Source organism: Stylophora pistillata, chromosome 5, assembly GCF_964205215.1.
Source record: "Stylophora pistillata chromosome 5, jaStyPist1.2, whole genome shotgun sequence".
In the NCBI taxonomy this organism is placed as follows: domain Eukaryota; kingdom Metazoa; phylum Cnidaria; class Anthozoa; order Scleractinia; family Pocilloporidae; genus Stylophora; species Stylophora pistillata.
The window spans coordinates 33,007,496-33,024,247 of NC_142523.1; the positions used below are offsets into that span (position 1 = coordinate 33,007,496).

The following is a 16,752-nucleotide window of genomic DNA, read 5'->3' on the forward strand; positions in this document are numbered from 1 at the left end:
GATTAATTTTTGTTGGAAAACAGTATTTTGAATGCACAAAGCCTTTGTTACTATGACCCATTGTGTTTTCTCACTTAAGTTCTTTTTCCTTGAGTCTTTAGGCTCTGGCAGAATCCTTTTTCAATTTATTGATTTTGCCACTAAAGAAGACAGTAATTTTAAATAAACAAATCTTTGAAATAGGTCGATCTGCGAACTTCCTTAGGTTATAGCAGCATCCTTTTCCGAGTTATTGATTTTGCAGCGTGTCGCTAAGTTCCTTTTGTAAGATTTGTTTTTGAAAACAGTAGTTTTTAAAATAAAAAGCCTTTGTTACTATCAACTCGTGTGTTTCCACACTTCTGTTCTTTTCCCTTGAGTATTTAGGCTGTAGCAAAATCCTTTTCAATTTATTGATCTTGCAGCGTGCCGCTAAAGTGCCTTTTGTAAGATAAATTTGTGTTGGAAAACAGTATTTTTTAATACACAAAGCCTTTGTTACTATCACCTAGTGTGCTTTCTCACTTGAGTTCTTTTTCCTTGAGTCTTAATTAAGGCTCTTTCAGACTCCTTTTTCAATTTATTGATTTTGCCTCTAAAGGGCCTTTTGTAGCTTTTATTTTGGAAGACAGTATTTTTCAATAAACGAATCTTTGTTTTAGCATCATTTCTTTTTTTGGGGCTTGAGTCCTAAGGCTCCTCCAGAACCCTTTATCAATTCGCACTTTGGCGGCATACTTTCAATTCTGTTTGCCGCTAAAGTGCCTTTTGTAATATTTATCTTTTCATTGTTAATTAATTAAAAGCTTTGTTGTTATTACTTTGTGTGTTTGGAGACTTATGTTAATAAAGACATGTCTGTTTCAATTCATTTTTTTAGCATCTTGTCACTACAGTGCCATTTTAGTCTCCCATTTCCCTCTTCAGTTTGAGGACTCCGTTTCTTTAGGAAAACTGAAGACTGACCTTATATTATCAGCATCTTTTTTTTGCTCGAGTCTCTAAGCACTAGCAGAATCCTTTCTTTTTTATTTAAAAGCTTGCCGCTAAAGCGCCTATTGTAATTGTTATCTTTTCAAAGCAGCATATTTTAATTAAAAGCTTTATTATTACTTGTTGTGTTTGCAGATCTACGATTATAAAGACAATTCTTTTTCAATTCATTGTTTTAGTATTGTGTCCCCAGTGCCTTTTTAACTTAAACAATCGTTTTCAAAATTAGGTTTTCTCTGGCAGGGGTACACACCCAAGAAGCAGAATCCGCGCGGGCCAATTTGAAGGCTCCAATTAAGGCACGGCGTGGCATAGCACGTGATGACCTTCAGTCGTACCTTGATGATAGGATGTGGAGGCAATGGCGAGGTCTAGATAATGTGATTGGTAATTTTTTGCCTGTTTTAGCCTCGAAATATAGTAACTAAGTAATTTAGGTTAATTTAGTTTTTGAGGCCAGGAACAAGGCGATAAAGAGTACAGTGGAATTCCGATTTCTTAAACTTCTAATAAACATAAGAGCAAGTTAAATCAATCAAAGTCATCAAAGGCTGCGAAAAAATCGGACAAAGAATTCAGTGCAGTTCGTCTTGGGGTAAAGAAACCACTTTCGGTAAAGTTATCGGGAGGCTCGAGAATTTGAAGGATCGGGGAATATACAAATGCCTCAGAAACTACTTTCAGAAAATTATACTACCTAATAAATTATAATCACCAAACTCAAACTCCTTGAAATTTGTTGTGATAGCAGGCTAGCTCCTGAATCGCGAGTGTGTGATTAATTTTTTTTTGTAACGCCTGTCTCATTGACTCCCTTCCGACAATGAAGTTGATTGGTGTCAGCTTTCTTAATCATTTTATTGAGCGATGGCTGGTTGATTTTTCCACCTCCCACCTTCTTCCTTTTCCAAACCACTGCCAGCGGTTTTTTCTTCTTTTGCGTAATCGAAAAGTAAGGAATAAAGAGCTGTGCGAATAGACTTAAACCCCTAACTAACGCCACTTCTTGAGTGGTTCGGGAACGCTCAAAACCTTTACTTTACACAAAAGTGATGTGTGATAGCGGAAATAGTCTTTTGGTATATTACTCCACTGGGCCCCCCCAACAATGAAGTTGATTGGTTTCGGTTTTCTTATTCACGTGCCGAACTCGTGCTTTTAAGGCAGAACAAAAAAGGGCCTGTTCGTTTGGATTTCATCAATAAATCACTTGACTGAATTGACCAAGGATATTCGAACATGGGAGATTCAGGCGATTCCAGCTCTGGAAGCGATTGCGGGTCACCTCAGCCGATAGGAAAGTCAACGAGTAAAGTGTTCGTATGGCTGAAGGGAAAGGCGAAGTGTACACCGCGTGGAAATCCGTGGGTACTGCTGAATCGCGAGGGTAGAGTGAAAGACATTAAAATTGGAGGCAACTATTCGAGTGCAAAGATAAAAGAGCTGGTCAAGGAAAATTTTGCTGGACTTGCGGCTGTTGACTTGGATAGGTAGGTTAAGTACCAAAGCACTTTATCCCGCATGCAGGTTGTTTGCATTGAATACTGAATGTAAACTCAGAAGTGTGTGGTCACGTAAAACCCAGGTAGAGCAAAACAATTCAAATTTTAGCCACGCGACAAAGGATTCAAAATTTACCACTTATCCTTTAGCTATTTGCTTCGGATCATTCATTAAAACCAAAGTATGAGCAGTGAACTTGCTACGAATGTAAGGCCTGCAATGGAGTTAAATGTGCACGTAATATATAAAAACAGCACCTTTTATAACACGTGTAAGGTTGGGCCGAAATTTAGCCTGATCCACCCCATTTAGAGTCCTTTCACGCAACGTCATCAAAATTAAAAAAGAAAGGAATTATCAGTCGTTACTCGAAGACTTACATTTAAACGGATTTTCAGTTTGATCAGAATACTTATCGCTCTAAACTACGCACAGATCTGAATCTTACCGAGACTGTTTCGATATTTAACTTTTTTTATCTCTTCTATTCTTGACTTTACCTGTGCAATGGTTACACAGTGAAAACAGGCAATTGGTAAAATTATTTAATTAAGGAAAGCAGGAATCTCAACTAGAATTTCCAGATTGACAGGAGGCTAATCATTGAGGCAGGGGGAGTGGGTAAAGGAGTAGAGGGGAATATGGACTGGAATATTACATGCCAAACAAGTCTAGAAACTTATCATTGATCATCTCTATTTAGATTTGCCCCATACTTTATTTACTATTTAGTGAATTCAAATGTTATTTCATATAGCCACTGTAAACTGTACGTAGTGTCGATGTTGAACTTTCCTTTCCATAGAATTCGTCTATACAAGTCTACGAGCCGTGGGAGCAAAATGGAAAAAGTTTACAGAGGCATACCAGACGCCAAGGAAATATTTAGAATTTATGGCAAGGGGAGTTCCAATTCCAGGCGCATATACATGGTTTTGCAACACCCGAGAAATGGAGGTTAGTGTAAACTTTAATAATCAATCAAGGGTTTGTGTCATTGCAGTCAGCACCAAAAGATCGCATTGAGTGCATACACATCTGTGTCATGTGACCCATAAGTAAAGATAGTAAAAGCCAATTTTGGCAAAGCCACAAGATAACTGTGCTGCAAAGGCTGGTCTTTAGCAAATTTGCATGTTGACATGAATATAACTGTAGTGGAGTAAAATATATGGCTGCAGTACCCACAAATGCCTGTTAGAATTGCAATAACAGCGTTCTGGAAATAACAGCCTCCTTGAAGTGGAAATACATTTTCGCTGCAATTAAAAAGAAAATCACCAGTGGTCTTTGAAAGACAAAAGCAACAACATAACCCAATTAATCTGCTGAGAAATAAAAACTTTGATATTTAAATTCTGACTTTTCAATATTTACCCTTTTAATGTTCATTACCATTGATTGGCCGACTGACAATAAGGATCTTTGCCTCTTAAAAATTTTCAATATTTGTTTGTCATAGATTTATCAATAAAAAACTAGTAATTCTCGCATCTTTCCACTATTTTAATGATAATTCAAATGGCTGATTTAAAGTCTTTGTTTTATTTCTCATCTCAGGATCTAACCCTAACCCTGAGTCCATACCAACACCAGGAGTTACCAATCCCAATCCCAACCATCCTTCCCTTCCCTCTGTTCAGCCCAATTCCAACCCACCCTCCACAAACCAATCCCATCCCTCCCATCACCCTGAGCAGCCCAATTCAGACCCACCATCCACCACCCAATTCCAGCCCTCCATTTTCCTAGCTCAGCCTAATTCTAACCCACCCTCCACAAACCAATCCCAAACCTCCCTTTCCTCTGCTCTGCTCAATTCCAACCCTTCCTCGCTTTCTCAACAATCAACCACTCACCCAAATCCCAGCTCATCTCAAACAAGTGTGACAAACTCAGTCATCCAGCCAGGGACTTCCAGTGATGAAGCAAGGGTGGCAAGTGGTGTTGTTAATCAAGTGGACTTGACATTGCCTACAAGTGAATGCAAGTGTTTGATTGATTTGCACACTAGTTATAAACTTAGTTACTGTTTTTTATTCAATCTTCCATTTGCATCTTGACTGGAAGCAGGTGACCTATCTGCCTGTATATGATTATGATGTGACACAATTCAAAACTGTGTTGTGTTTTTTTTTTTGAACAGATGGTGTTTCTGCTTTTGATGACATGGCTACCAGTGACCTCGACAGGAGCTATTTAGCTAGTAACCCAGTAAATGTTGACTCAGGTAATACCATGGTGAATGATTAAAGAGCATCAAAATGCTGGTTTTTTTATTTTTCCTCTATGACCCCTCCCCCCCCCCCAAAAAAAAAAAAATCATGATCTTTGGCTATTGCAGACCAAAAACCCAATCCTGATTGGAATATCTAATAGTTATCTCCGGGGTGGGTAAGGATATTTTCCGAAAAAAGCATGCACATTACACTAGAAATCAAGTTTAAAACTGCAGATAGTTTACATAGATGATTTCAAATTGTATCATCTAATACCATTTATAAGGCAAATTTACAGAGCACTATTAAAAGCCAGTGTTTTAAGTCTTAACACTGAGAAAGTGCCCTAACAAAGTAAGCCAAGTCAGATTTACACATTAGGTATGATGTAAATCAACAATATTTATGTGAGACTGATCAAGAAATTAAATCAAAAAGGAGGAAATTTTTACACCATATATTTTTCTACATTTATTATAGCATGTCATTTAACTGGCACAGAACAGTGGGAAACAGGTATGTTTCTATAAAATGGATTAAAAAACAGATACACTTAAAAAAGCCAAAGTGGGATTAGCTTGAACATAATTTTATTTACTCAGTAATTTAATTGAAAAATAAGAGAGATGAACAATTGGGTCTCCTGTTGATGAAGAATAGGATAATCTTCAGTATTATAGTAGAGTAGAGTACAGTGTGATATAGACAGATAGACTGACTGACTCGTGCAGTTTTGTAGCATGAAGTAATGCACAATAAGTAATGTTCTTGAAATTCATTCAATTTTGTGCCATTACATTTAAGCTGGGGTTGTAGAAGAGGATATGAGTTCCTTAGGAGTTCTGGATCTGAATACTCGAGGTATGTTGGAAATATTGTCAATAATTCAATAATATTTTCAATAATTTATGAGTTCCTTAGGAGTTCTGGATCTGAATAATCAAGGTATGTTGGAATTATTGTCAATAATTTAATGCAATTACATGCAGGGCTCTCCCTGGATGATGACATTAGATAAATTTCCACCAGATACAAAACAATATTCATGCCAAAAGTAGCATTTGAACCTAAAATAGAAAGCTTAACCTTGCTTATACCCTATGTAGTTGTCTGATTCATATTTCAAACTACAGCAAGAGTTGGGGAATGGAAACAAAACAAAAAAAAAACAACAACCCTTAGAAGATTTTGGCACAGGTCCTTAATGGTGACAGTTCAATTGAACACCGTTACTATTTGTAAATAATAATATTGCATAAAACAAATAACAAAAGTGCTAGAAATCTGGAATTGGAGTCTAAAATATACTTGTTATTTCAAGAAGGAAAATGGAAGAAGAGTTTGGAAAAAACCCAACCCTTAGAAGATTTTGACACGGATGTCCTTAAAGGATGACAGTTTGATTGAATACCACTACTATTTGTAGACCACAATATAATAATTTTGTAGTGCAATGGAGTGTGGACAGAGCATGGGATGTGCTTTACTGTGAACAAGTGCTGATGGAGGTGGCATCAGCCCATGAGGATATTCTCCTACCAATCTTTTTGAACTTAACATATGAGGAGGTTTGTGTTAAATAGCGATGTTATGTTTGCCCGGATGGCTTGCAATTTTCAAGGAAACTGTTGTAAATAAATACAGTTAGCATGCCTAGGTGTCAATGTGTTGAGTTAATGAGAAGTAAAATATATTAGCAGTCACATTTGAAATAAAAATACCCTGTAAACTTTTGTGAAGCCACATTTGTCATATGTCAATTTCACTTGCTGAGGAACAGACCCATTTGGAAAAGTATACTACAGTTACTGTCTGTCAACTTTAATTTCTCTAGGTGACATATAGTCCTAATGCATGCATTGCAACAATGCACTGTGTTGCATCATAACACCAAAAGAAATAACATTAAATCTAACTCTACTTTAATTTATAAATTTGTGTATCTAGATGTGTCACCAGGCCAGGTCTGACCAGAGAAGCATGGTTACAGTGATCCTACAAGAAGGTGACAACATACCTGATGTGATAAGGTGACTATCAATAGTTAATAAAAGGTTATTTTTATCTCTAAAAGCAGGCTGCACTCTGCAGAAACAGCTTCCGATTACACTAAGTCACAGTGGCAAAATAAATAGGTTAATATCATAGTTCATAATAGTTAATTTTTCTTATTGAGAGACATATGCATGAACCGTGCCTTTAAACTTTTCTGTGTATATAACTTAAAAACACATGGAGACATCAAAAGTGACCATGCTTACCTGGTGCAATGTGTACCCACATGACAATTTTTTTGTACATAGAAGGTTACTCCAACTGACTGGTTTCTGTGTTTTCAAACATAAATTACATTATAAGATGCAATGAATATATAAAGTTCATATATTTTTGAACTGCGGTATTAGATACGTGTGATGTGCGATCCTCGCAGTAGATAGCGCTACTGCGAGGATCGCACATCACACGTATCTAATACCGCAGTTCAAAAATATATGAACTTTATATATTCATTGCATCTCATTTATCACTTCACGGGTTTATTACGAATCAACTTAACAGCCTGCTCCCAGTTGGCTTGTTAGCTCAATTGGTAGAGCGCTGCACTAGTATCGCAGAGGTCAGTGGTTCGAGTCCCGTACAGGCCTGATTTTTTTCAGGTCTGATTTTCGCTATTGCATAAATAGCGCTATCTACTGCGAGGATCGCACATCACACGTAAATTACATTATAATTTGAAATACAAACATCACGCTTAAACATCACTCACAAACATCACAAAGGGTATTCAAGATTTTTAATATCCACTGTATGATGCATGCATGCTATATTTCACATTAAGTAGTAAATAATTTTAATTAGTAATCAAATATGTTTATCTCTCTCTTAAATCATCAGTATTCTGAATATTCTACATGGAGTCAATCATGGAAACTTATACTTTTGGATAACTAAAGAAAAATCCAGATCTGGGAGAGAAGGTATTGAATTACTATCCGTGTTTTGGATGTTTACTAAGATACGAGACAAAAAGGTCAAAGTTAAAAAGGTTTCCTAAGTCTTAATGGCTAAACATCAAGATTGTAATGTAATTCTCACACTTTACTAATATTTAAAAATGGATACATCTGAAGTACTGATATTGTGTACTGTAAAGAGTGTGTGCATAGATATGTTTCTTCATTATTAAGGGATGTTGACATCTCCTGTTCCCTTCCAGGATGTACTTATAATAGGGTGTTTTACTTTCTGTAGTACTGAGCATATCAAAATATCCTGTTATCTTCTAGTCTATGTTGTGTTTCCTTATGCTATATTTAGTGCCCCATAACAACCTCTACGCACCAATAATAGATGCAATAATGCCCATAATTGTCAATGTTCTCAAACTCTTCTTACCATTTTATGTTATTTTTTATGACAGTGAAAAGAAAATTTGGAAGTGCTGGGTCCGATTTACTCATAATGGCACCCACAACTTCTCAGCCTATCCTCATAGAGCGTTTTTGTGGTGAGCATTTTAAGAAAGTAAATAGCCTCAAAATACAATTTGTTGAAAAGGTTGGTAAATGTTAATGAAAGGAATTTTATATTGATAATAGTAATAAGCTTTTCTTGGCAAATAACGTTCAGTTTGGAATGTTTGAAAAGGATCCCATGCCTGCAAGTCAGTCTGTACTCATTCAATTTTAATGTCATCACTATGTGTAGGCACAAGTCAAAACAGACAATAAACATAAGGAAGTTTGAGGAAAAACTCCCATTGCTTTAAAAGCGGTTCCCTTACCTTAAGTCTTATATTAATTTAAAGATAATGTACTCTTTAATTTTAAGGTTGACTTGCAGTCATGTACAATATCCCAAGCCATCATCAGGCACCAGTATACTACCTACATACCAGTTTGACCTTGCATAAATGTTGCCACTTTTTGGTAAATTGTTTTAATATGTCTTTTTGGCCCCTTTTTAAAAATTGAACATCATAGGTTAATATTGATCTGATTTGACTTAAAGATGGCTGGAAACAAAATTGTTGTATTTTGGATTCTTATAACAAGGAGACAACCTAAAATTGGCAACAAAGGAAGATGTGGTGGATGCAGTAAAAAGGGCAGCAGATGCTGTGGATGCATTCACAAGGGAATGGTAAGAGATCTTTAATATTCGATGAGATAAAGGTAGAAATAATTATTTCCAGCTTGTTACCCATTGACAACCTTATGATCTTACAGAAAATTTTCATAAACTCATATAGCTCAAGTCTGATGTGTTATTCATACATCAGATACTAAGCTGTTTCAAACAATGTCTTGTTCGCAATTAACAAACATTAAAAAACCCTAGGTGTATGCAAATTATGTGGTTAATATGTTTTGATTATCCAGACAGATGCAGCAAATCAAAGTGAACACTGGTGAGATTCACCATAAGTTATTCATTATTTCCAATAGGGAGAGGTTAGAGCAGGATCGTTCACCTAAGAAGGAGCAGGAGAGTGCATTGCAAAAGGCAATAGAGGATGACAAGGTAAATAGCTTTTCCCAAATACTTACATAGCACAAATAATGCCAATATCAATTATGTCAATCGTGGCATGATTACCTGTTGGAAATAAACAAAAATAAAGAACACATTAGGAGAAAGTCAGGCAATGAAATGAGGATTATTTTTAGAAGGCTTCCTTTAAGACTTCAGGAGCCAAAACAAGCACCAGCCATCAAAGTATGGCCCAAGTTTCAGAGACATATCCCCAAACAGGAAAGGAAATGAGTGAAATGAAGTGATTCAACATAAATAATACTTGTTACCAAAAAAACTGCTATAATTACCACTTTCTCTTTTAAGACTTAGCAGCAGAAATTTCAAGATCTTTTTTCTACATTATCAATGAAATATTACTGAGGTTGTCATGTATTTATTCTGTAAGATTAAAGAATCAAGCAAGATAAGGAAAGCCTGACAAGCCAGAGTTACAGATGTCAGTCGGGAAGAAAAAAAAGAGAAAGTGAAAATCATCCTCCGCCACTCAAACGGCAAGGAAGAGCGCCAGTTCATCAAAGGTGCCTTCTTCCAGGTACATATAAACAATGATAGAAATTATTAAACTGTAAATAGCACTTTGGTAAAATTATGTAGACATACAGTGATTGGCAGATAGCTTTTTATAAAAAGAAATCTAACCTTTTTTCCTGTTTAAATGATATAGGAAGTATATGACTGGGCAGGCTCCAACAATGCTCTCCCATTACACTTCTCTATCCAAAGAGGTAGGGAAGTGGTAAAACATGGAGACCTCTTGGAGAGACCAGAGGTGCTTCATATTCATGAGAGAGTAAGTAAATAATAATATTGCATAAAACAAATAACAACTACAGTACTAGAAATCTGGAGTTGGAGTCTAAAATATACTTGTGTTATTTCAAGAAGGCAAATGGAATGCCTTTGGTGAATTCAAATTTGTTCAAAATACCCTTTTAATCCTGATTTTTAGAGGTGGTGGAAAAAATATGGCAAATGATATGCTATCTCCTGGTATTTCTTAGCACACAAAATTAATCATTATGAGATACATAATACAAGTATGAATTTTGAGGGGATTTTTGCTTGCATATTCACCAATGTGCCTGCATGAGGTTTGAAAGTCACAGTTGTAAAGTGTTCAAACAGCTACCCTGGTAAATACTGTGGAATTTATGTATTAAACCTTATCTTTGATTCTGTTAACTTGTTTTTTTTTTTTAATCCAGGATGAGGCAGAGATTAAATCCCTTCTGGGATCAGAGGTTAGAAAAAAGTGAATACACATAGTAACAACTTATCTTTGAATGTATGATACAACACCACATATTAAGTAAAGTGTATGCTCGGACTGGTCAATTTGCTGCAAATTATCTGCCTATGAGTGTGTGACATGAAGCAAAATGGCACAAGTGATCAAAACAGAAAAAAAAGAATGTGTATTATTGAAGAAGTAAACTGGAAAACTCTTATCACCATAGCCAGTCTTTAGTATAAACCGTTTCTTTCTCCACACAGCCTAATTTTTCAGTTTGATTATTATTAAAAGACAAAATCATCTTTTTTGACTATTCATTTTGTATACCCAGGTTGAAAGTTTGGGTTATGACCTGAGTTTTATTCATAGAGTTAAGCATAAATTTTGAAATTGTTAATGGTAAGGAAATAAGAAATGTTAATTCTGGGTCACATGATGGCTTTCCTCATTTTGCCTGCAGGTGACATTCCAAGGAAATATTCCCGATTTGCAGTTGGAGGGTGACCCTTCATCCACAATACTAGGTGAGGAATACAAATATTATGTATTAAACTAGTAATTGCCAAAAAATGAAAAAAACAATGTAAAGAATAAAAATGAAGTACCTTCAAATGATACTGAACATGCATGAAAAGCAGACCCAGTCTTAGCAAAGGTAATGCAACCCAACAAGAAAATTACAGGTAATCTGCCTTGCTCAGTGATAATAAGCAGAAAATAAGGACAAACATTAGGACTACATGATGTTCCTAAAAACAGAGATAACATCTTTCTTTAAAAAATTTCAGAAGAAATTGCCTTAATGCCAAAAATCAACACTGGTCATATGTTAAGTTATGTGTTGAGGGCTTATTAATTTCATATTTGTTACCTGATAAACAATGAGAGTCGCCATACAATTCTATAATTTACTGGATAAATCATCATCACCTGTATTGCTTGAGCAATTATAGTAAAATATAGGTATATTAAATTGTGTATTTTTACATACTGAGACTAGTTCTCCTCCTGACAGATGAAGATTCGAACACAAGAAAAACAAATGAGGTAAGGGAAGTAGTGCACATTAAAATGTCACGTAAAATTATTGGTAGTATGCTACATTATGAAAACCCTACCATAACATATTGCATTGCATGTTCCATAGATCATTGACCAAAAAAAGTTGACTTAAACTTAAAAAACTCGCATGTCCCTTGGGACGAGGTTCTTTGTGGGCCGTGACACTTAGGCAGACTGACGGGTCCCTTGGGACAAGGTTCTTCGTGAGCCGCGACACTTGGGGCAGACTGAAAGGTCCCTTGGGACGAGGTTCTTCGTGAGCCGCGACACTTGGGGCAGACTGACAGGTCCCTTGGGACAAGGTTCTTCGTGAGCCGCGACACTTGGGGCAGACTGAAAGGTCCCTTGGGACGAGGTTCTTCGTGAGCCGCGACACTTGGGGCAGACTGACAGGTCCCTTGGGACGAGGTTCTTCGTGAGCCGCGACACTTGGGGCAGACTGAAAGGTCCCTTGGGACGAGGTTCTTCGTGAGCCGCGACACTTGGGGCAGACTGACGGGTCCCTTGGGACGAGGTTCTTCGTGAGCCGCGACACTTGGGGCAGACTGAAAGGTCCCTTGGGACGAGGTTCTTCGTGAGCCGCGACACTTGGGGCAGACTGACTGGTCCCTTGGGACGAGGTTCTCCGTGAGCCGCGACACTTGGGGCAGACTGAAAGTTCCCTTGGGACGAGGTTCTTCGTGAGCCGCGACACTTGGGGCAGACTTAAAGGTCCCTTGGGACGAGGTTCTTCGTGAGCCGCAACACTTGGGGCAGACTGACGGGTCCCTTGGGACAAGGTTCTTTGCGAGAAGCATTATTTTGTGCAGACTTACTTAATGATCTTCATGTGATCTAGTTCTCATTTTAACCAAAATAATTTAAGATATGTCAATATACATACAACTGAACAAAATGAACTGTCATGGCTTCCTCCTGCATAACACTAACATCAACACCTGACCAAATAATATTAACAACAGCAAGGTGGAACAACTGACAGTATCTATTATCACTATAGTTTTAAATAAGGGTCATGCTATAATGTAAACAACTTATCAACCTAAATAACTAAGTAAATAGAGATCATGTTAGTAACATCATTTTCCAAGTGTGTTTAGTAAAGGTATTGAATGCCCTATTTTAATTTGCCATTGAAATATGAGGTCATGTAATTAGATTAGTTCATGTACATTTCATTAGTGACTATTTAATTTTATAATACTATATCTACGTTATAATAGTCATGGTTATAAAGGAAAGTAAGAGATTGAGGCAGTGGCATCTTGGTTTTTGCCATTGTCCCTTGTTGTTAAAAGTAAGTTACACGTGACTCTTGTGGATGGCATACTTCCCTTTACTTTTTATCTTGTTTCAGGAACCACTACCAGGTACATCTGGAATTATTTTTGCACAAGCAGGTGAGAAGCATATTATCTAATAAGTAAAATAACCAGTATTTTACCAACCAGTAAGGATACTGATTTTAATGTTGGTAAAAGTGGCCATCTCTGATGATAGTTGATCCACTGGCATCCTACTGCATTTTAGAGGATAACATGGCATAAGGATGTCATTAGAGCTACAAAAGAATTTAATCAGAAGGTTGAACAAAATGATTAGACTCTATTAGAAGATATTGAAAGAACATGGAAATGTATATTCTTGACCTGGAGACCATGGATTATGGAAATTTCCTACTGACCCTTTTAACTAAGGCCCCTACTTAACCTGGCAATCTATAAAGCATTTCCCTCCAAACTGGGACAATATAATTATCAGAGAAATATATGATTGTGAGTCAACAGCAAGAAAAAGAAAATTACTGGTCAGCCTACAATGTCTAAAATTATAACTTTTTCCCCAGAAGAAGGACAAGAAATAGAGGAAATGCAGTAAACACCTTCACAAATAGAGGAAAGTTGTGTAGACATCAACAAGGAGGAGAAGAAAGTAGAAGAGAAAAAGGAGCAAAAGAAAGAAGAGGAAGTGAGGGAGCACACAGAAGAAGAGAAAAAGAGGGAATATAAAGATGAAGAGGGGAACGAACATGTTAAACATGAAAGGAAAAGGAAAAAGAAGGACAGGAGAACAACCTCAAAAAGAAAAAAGCCAATGGTGGAAAATCACCCAGAATGTTAAAAGTTTAAAAAGACTTTAAAAGGACCCTTGTCAGCCACACCTTTGTTTCTGTTTACCTGTGGATGTTTTCATATTTTATTTCATGTAGAGCAGATCCAAATATAAAAATGCACAATCAAACTGCTTAGGGTAATTTAAAAGACTTCCAGAAACACAACTTGGGACAATGCAATAAAATTTCACTTTCCCATACATTTCACATGTTTTCATGGTCATCAAAAATGGTAGAGGCTGGCTAGAGTCCTTCAAAATTTGTTCAATAGAGGCTGCTATAAAGCAACAAGTTAAAAATGTTCTTTGTTTTGATGATAAACAACAAGTGTAGAGCCCAAAACTTCAGTTCCTAATGTAAATATGGTTGGTGTTATAAGGAACTAAAAGTGTTCAGTTTAGAATTTAGTCAAAGTGGGTCATATGTATTGCATGACATTTTATATTGGGTCATTTGAAAAACAAATGGTCTGGGTCAAACTATGATCTTCAAACTTCCAAGAACTGACATCATTCAAACCATCACCAGTATGTCAGAGTCTTTATGCTTTTCAAGGTTTTAGTTGTTTATTGTGGTAAACAATTCATGATAAAGTGGAATCCTTATTTTAAAAAATTACAGACCAATCTTGAATATACGATGTCAAAAAACAGCAAAATATATTTTTCATTTCATGCTTTCTGACCCCAAGTAACTGATTCAACTTCAAATCATGTTTTCAGGTTCAACTGCCATTCTCTTTTGCTTGAAAAACACTAAGCTTTTGTCCTTGTTTCATAACAAACCATAAACACAAGAACAAAGACAACAAATGAAGCATCAAACGATCAGTAAATCAACATATGCAAAATGTCTAAGTAGGCTCATACTAAAATTGTACTCATACCCACGTAATCTGAAATGCTAGTCATCTTAATATTGTGCCCTCATCTAAGGATAGTAAGCACATTTTTTTTTTTTTTTTTTTTGGTTTTCTTCAATTATTGCCAGCTGCTTTGGAAGTACTTAATATATATGAGGTAACTTGCTTTTTGTTTGTTTCTTTGTTTTTTAGTTTGTTTTTACATCAGTAAGAGTCCACAAACATTTCATTTAGTGTCAGAATAGAATATTCCAAATAAATGAAACAAAAACATGAACTAGATCGAATACTGGAACTAGTTATGATTTGAATTTAATAGTTGATGTTGCACATGCAATATAGAAGACTTCTAAAAGAGTGCAAAAATTTAGGCTTCTATGAAACTATATACCTTAACCACAACCATGTTTACTTTACTGAAAGGTGTGAAATTAGCTTCCTTGGGTGAGAGCACAGTGATTTAATATCTAGAGTAGGGACCCCTTGGCTTAATTCTTGCCTTGCACTGAAGAGTAGGCAAAGTTAAAATTACATTATACAGTACATACATATATATGTATATATAAAAAATTGTGGCAAGAAGTTAAAACTCGTTCATATTTTGAAGATGATCCATAAGCATGCAAACCAAAAAAATGTCCCTAGTTAGTCACACCTTTATTTTAATTTACCCGTGGATATTTTGATATTTTATTTCATGTAGAGCAGGTTCAACTTAAACAACAAACATGGCAGATTTGATGTTAAGTTTATTATTTACTATGGTAAAATCAACTTGTATTTATTAAATTAATAGGTATTAAAATATTCAATTCAGTTACTAATATCAAAAATGTCTTGCTTTTTTTTTTTAGTCATGATCGCAGATAAGGATTAAGGTTTTTTTTTTCAGTCAATAAAGTGCGCTAGGTCAGGCTATATGAAAATTAAGGTCAGCTCAACAAGCACTTGATTATTTTGTTAAAAGTGAACTGTTGCAGTTGTGTCATAGCTTTTACAGTTGATTAGTTTGGTGGATCTATTACAAAGTTAATATTTAACATTTTAGGAATCTTATTTGTTCTGAACTATCAAATTAATTCATTAGAATTAATTTCTTTTAACTTAATTGTCAAGTCCATGTTAATCTTACTAGTCAACATTTAATTTGGTTATATCAACTAAGTTGAAATTATAAATTAGCCACTGTACTGTAGAGAGTCAAAAAGCTGAAGTTTCAAGTATTGGCCCTTAACTCTGACAAAGGGTTAATGCTCAAAACGTCAGCTTTTTGAATCTTCAGGGTGGCCAGTTTACAATTTCATCTTAATTAATCTACCCCCACTGACACAGCACCACAGTTTCTTTAAAAACCTCCAACGTTCATTCATTTGTGAACATTTAGTCAATTTTGATTTAAAATAGATTCCTCTGCTATAAAAAATATCACAGTATGATTGTGTTTCACAAAATTATCTGAATAGAATGAGTGAAACACAAAATTGGATAACAAATTTAGCTTCAAAAAAATTATAGTATCCCACCACACTTTCACATGTTCCATGAGATGCTGCTGAGCTATTATGGTCTTGGAAAATGGACATAAGTATAGTTAACATTATTCTTCTTACCATTTGTTTGCAAGATGAGAAAATTTTGCTTTTGTTTTTTTCCATTCCCACTAATATGAATGTCAGCTGGTAGCTATGCATACGCGTGACTGTCTTGAATTCTGGTGCCGGAATGTTAGTTTTACTCATCCTCTACTCAGTCTTTTTTGTCCAAACCATTTTAACATTTCCTAAGAGTTATGTTCCTTTTTTGGCTAAAAATGACCAATTAAAATAGGAACGCGAAAATCTATCGAGCTTACGTAACCGAAAACTATGAAGCAGCAAGTAGGAACAAACACCCTCCGGTAAAACAATGTACCAGAAGAAACCAATGCTTACCTTAGGACCATTTCCTCCATCTCTTTAGCAGTGTAAAAATATTCTTTCTCCCTCTCGCGTTCTTTTTAAAATTTCAAAAAAGTCCTGAGTTTGCGACGACAAGTTTGCTAGAACATGACCACTCTCACTCGCCCCAGGCTCCCTCCAGTATTTAGCCTCGATTAGAAAATCGAGCCTCGATTGGAAAATCGAGGCACGATTGGAAAATCGAGGCTCGATTGGAAAATCGAGGCTCGATTGGAAAATCGAGGCTCGATTGCAAAATCGAGGCACGATTGCAAAATCGAGGCTCGATTGGATAATCGAGGCTCGTATGT

General features: G+C 36.0%; 2 protein-coding genes and 1 pseudogene across 4 annotated transcripts; 2 read left to right on the top strand and 1 right to left on the bottom strand.

Moving 5' to 3' along the window:
- Window positions 1–2,134: 2,134 nt before the first annotated feature.
- Window positions 2,135–3,437, top strand: LOC148731541 (uncharacterized). The gene is made up of 2 exons (XM_088760545.1): window positions 2,135–2,462; window positions 3,281–3,437. The coding sequence occupies exons 1-2, from the start codon at window positions 2,212–2,214 to the stop codon at window positions 3,435–3,437; spliced, it is 408 nt and encodes a 135-aa protein (XP_088616671.1). The 5' UTR covers window positions 2,135–2,211.
- On the bottom strand, window positions 3,428–16,583 carry LOC148731542 (uncharacterized). Of its 2 annotated transcripts, XM_088760548.1 has the most exons (6): window positions 16,436–16,582; window positions 12,978–13,090; window positions 9,245–9,293; window positions 6,956–7,021; window positions 4,335–4,449; window positions 3,428–3,734 (listed from the first exon to the last, which is right to left on the bottom strand). In XM_088760548.1, the coding sequence occupies exons 1-5, from the start codon at window positions 16,453–16,455 to the stop codon at window positions 4,371–4,373; spliced, it is 327 nt and encodes a 108-aa protein (XP_088616674.1). In that variant the 5' UTR covers window positions 16,456–16,582; the 3' UTR covers window positions 3,428–3,734; window positions 4,335–4,370. The 2 variants fall into 2 exon arrangements, with proteins under 2 accessions (XP_088616674.1, XP_088616675.1); XM_088760549.1 differs by lacking the exon at window positions 6,956–7,021 and having other exon boundaries at window positions 16,436–16,583.
- Window positions 4,456–15,337, top strand: LOC148731543 (uncharacterized; annotated as a pseudogene). The gene is made up of 16 exons (XR_016001426.1): window positions 4,456–4,705; window positions 5,175–5,210; window positions 5,499–5,555; window positions 6,144–6,262; window positions 6,642–6,724; window positions 7,590–7,672; window positions 8,116–8,202; window positions 8,750–8,837; window positions 9,143–9,218; window positions 9,619–9,765; window positions 9,898–10,023; window positions 10,439–10,474; window positions 10,928–10,991; window positions 11,483–11,514; window positions 12,887–12,929; window positions 13,424–15,337. The product of XR_016001426.1 is annotated as an uncharacterized LOC148731543 (transcript).
- Window positions 16,584–16,752: the final 169 nt, after the last annotated feature.

What these genes read in the sequence shown, in the direction of transcription:
- LOC148731541 (XM_088760545.1), top strand. Translation starts at nt 2,212, where the DNA reads ATGGGAGATTCAGGCGATTCCAGCTCTGGAAGCGATTGCGGGTCACCT. An exon ending in GCGGCTGTTGACTTGGATAG is followed by an intron (nt 2,463 to 3,280) that starts GTAGGTTAAGTA and finishes TCCTTTCCATAG; the next exon opens with AATTCGTCTATACAAGTCTA.
- LOC148731542 (XM_088760548.1), bottom strand. Translation starts at nt 16,455, where the DNA reads ATGGAGGAAATGGTCCTAAG. An exon ending in ATGGAGGAAATGGTCCTAAG is followed by an intron (nt 13,091 to 16,435) that starts GTAAGCATTGGT and finishes ATTCTTTTGTAG; the next exon opens with CTCTAATGACATCCTTATGC. An exon ending in GTGGGTACACATTGCACCAG is followed by an intron (nt 4,450 to 6,955) that starts GTAAGCATGGTC and finishes ATTCACTTGTAG; the next exon opens with GCAATGTCAAGTCCACTTGA.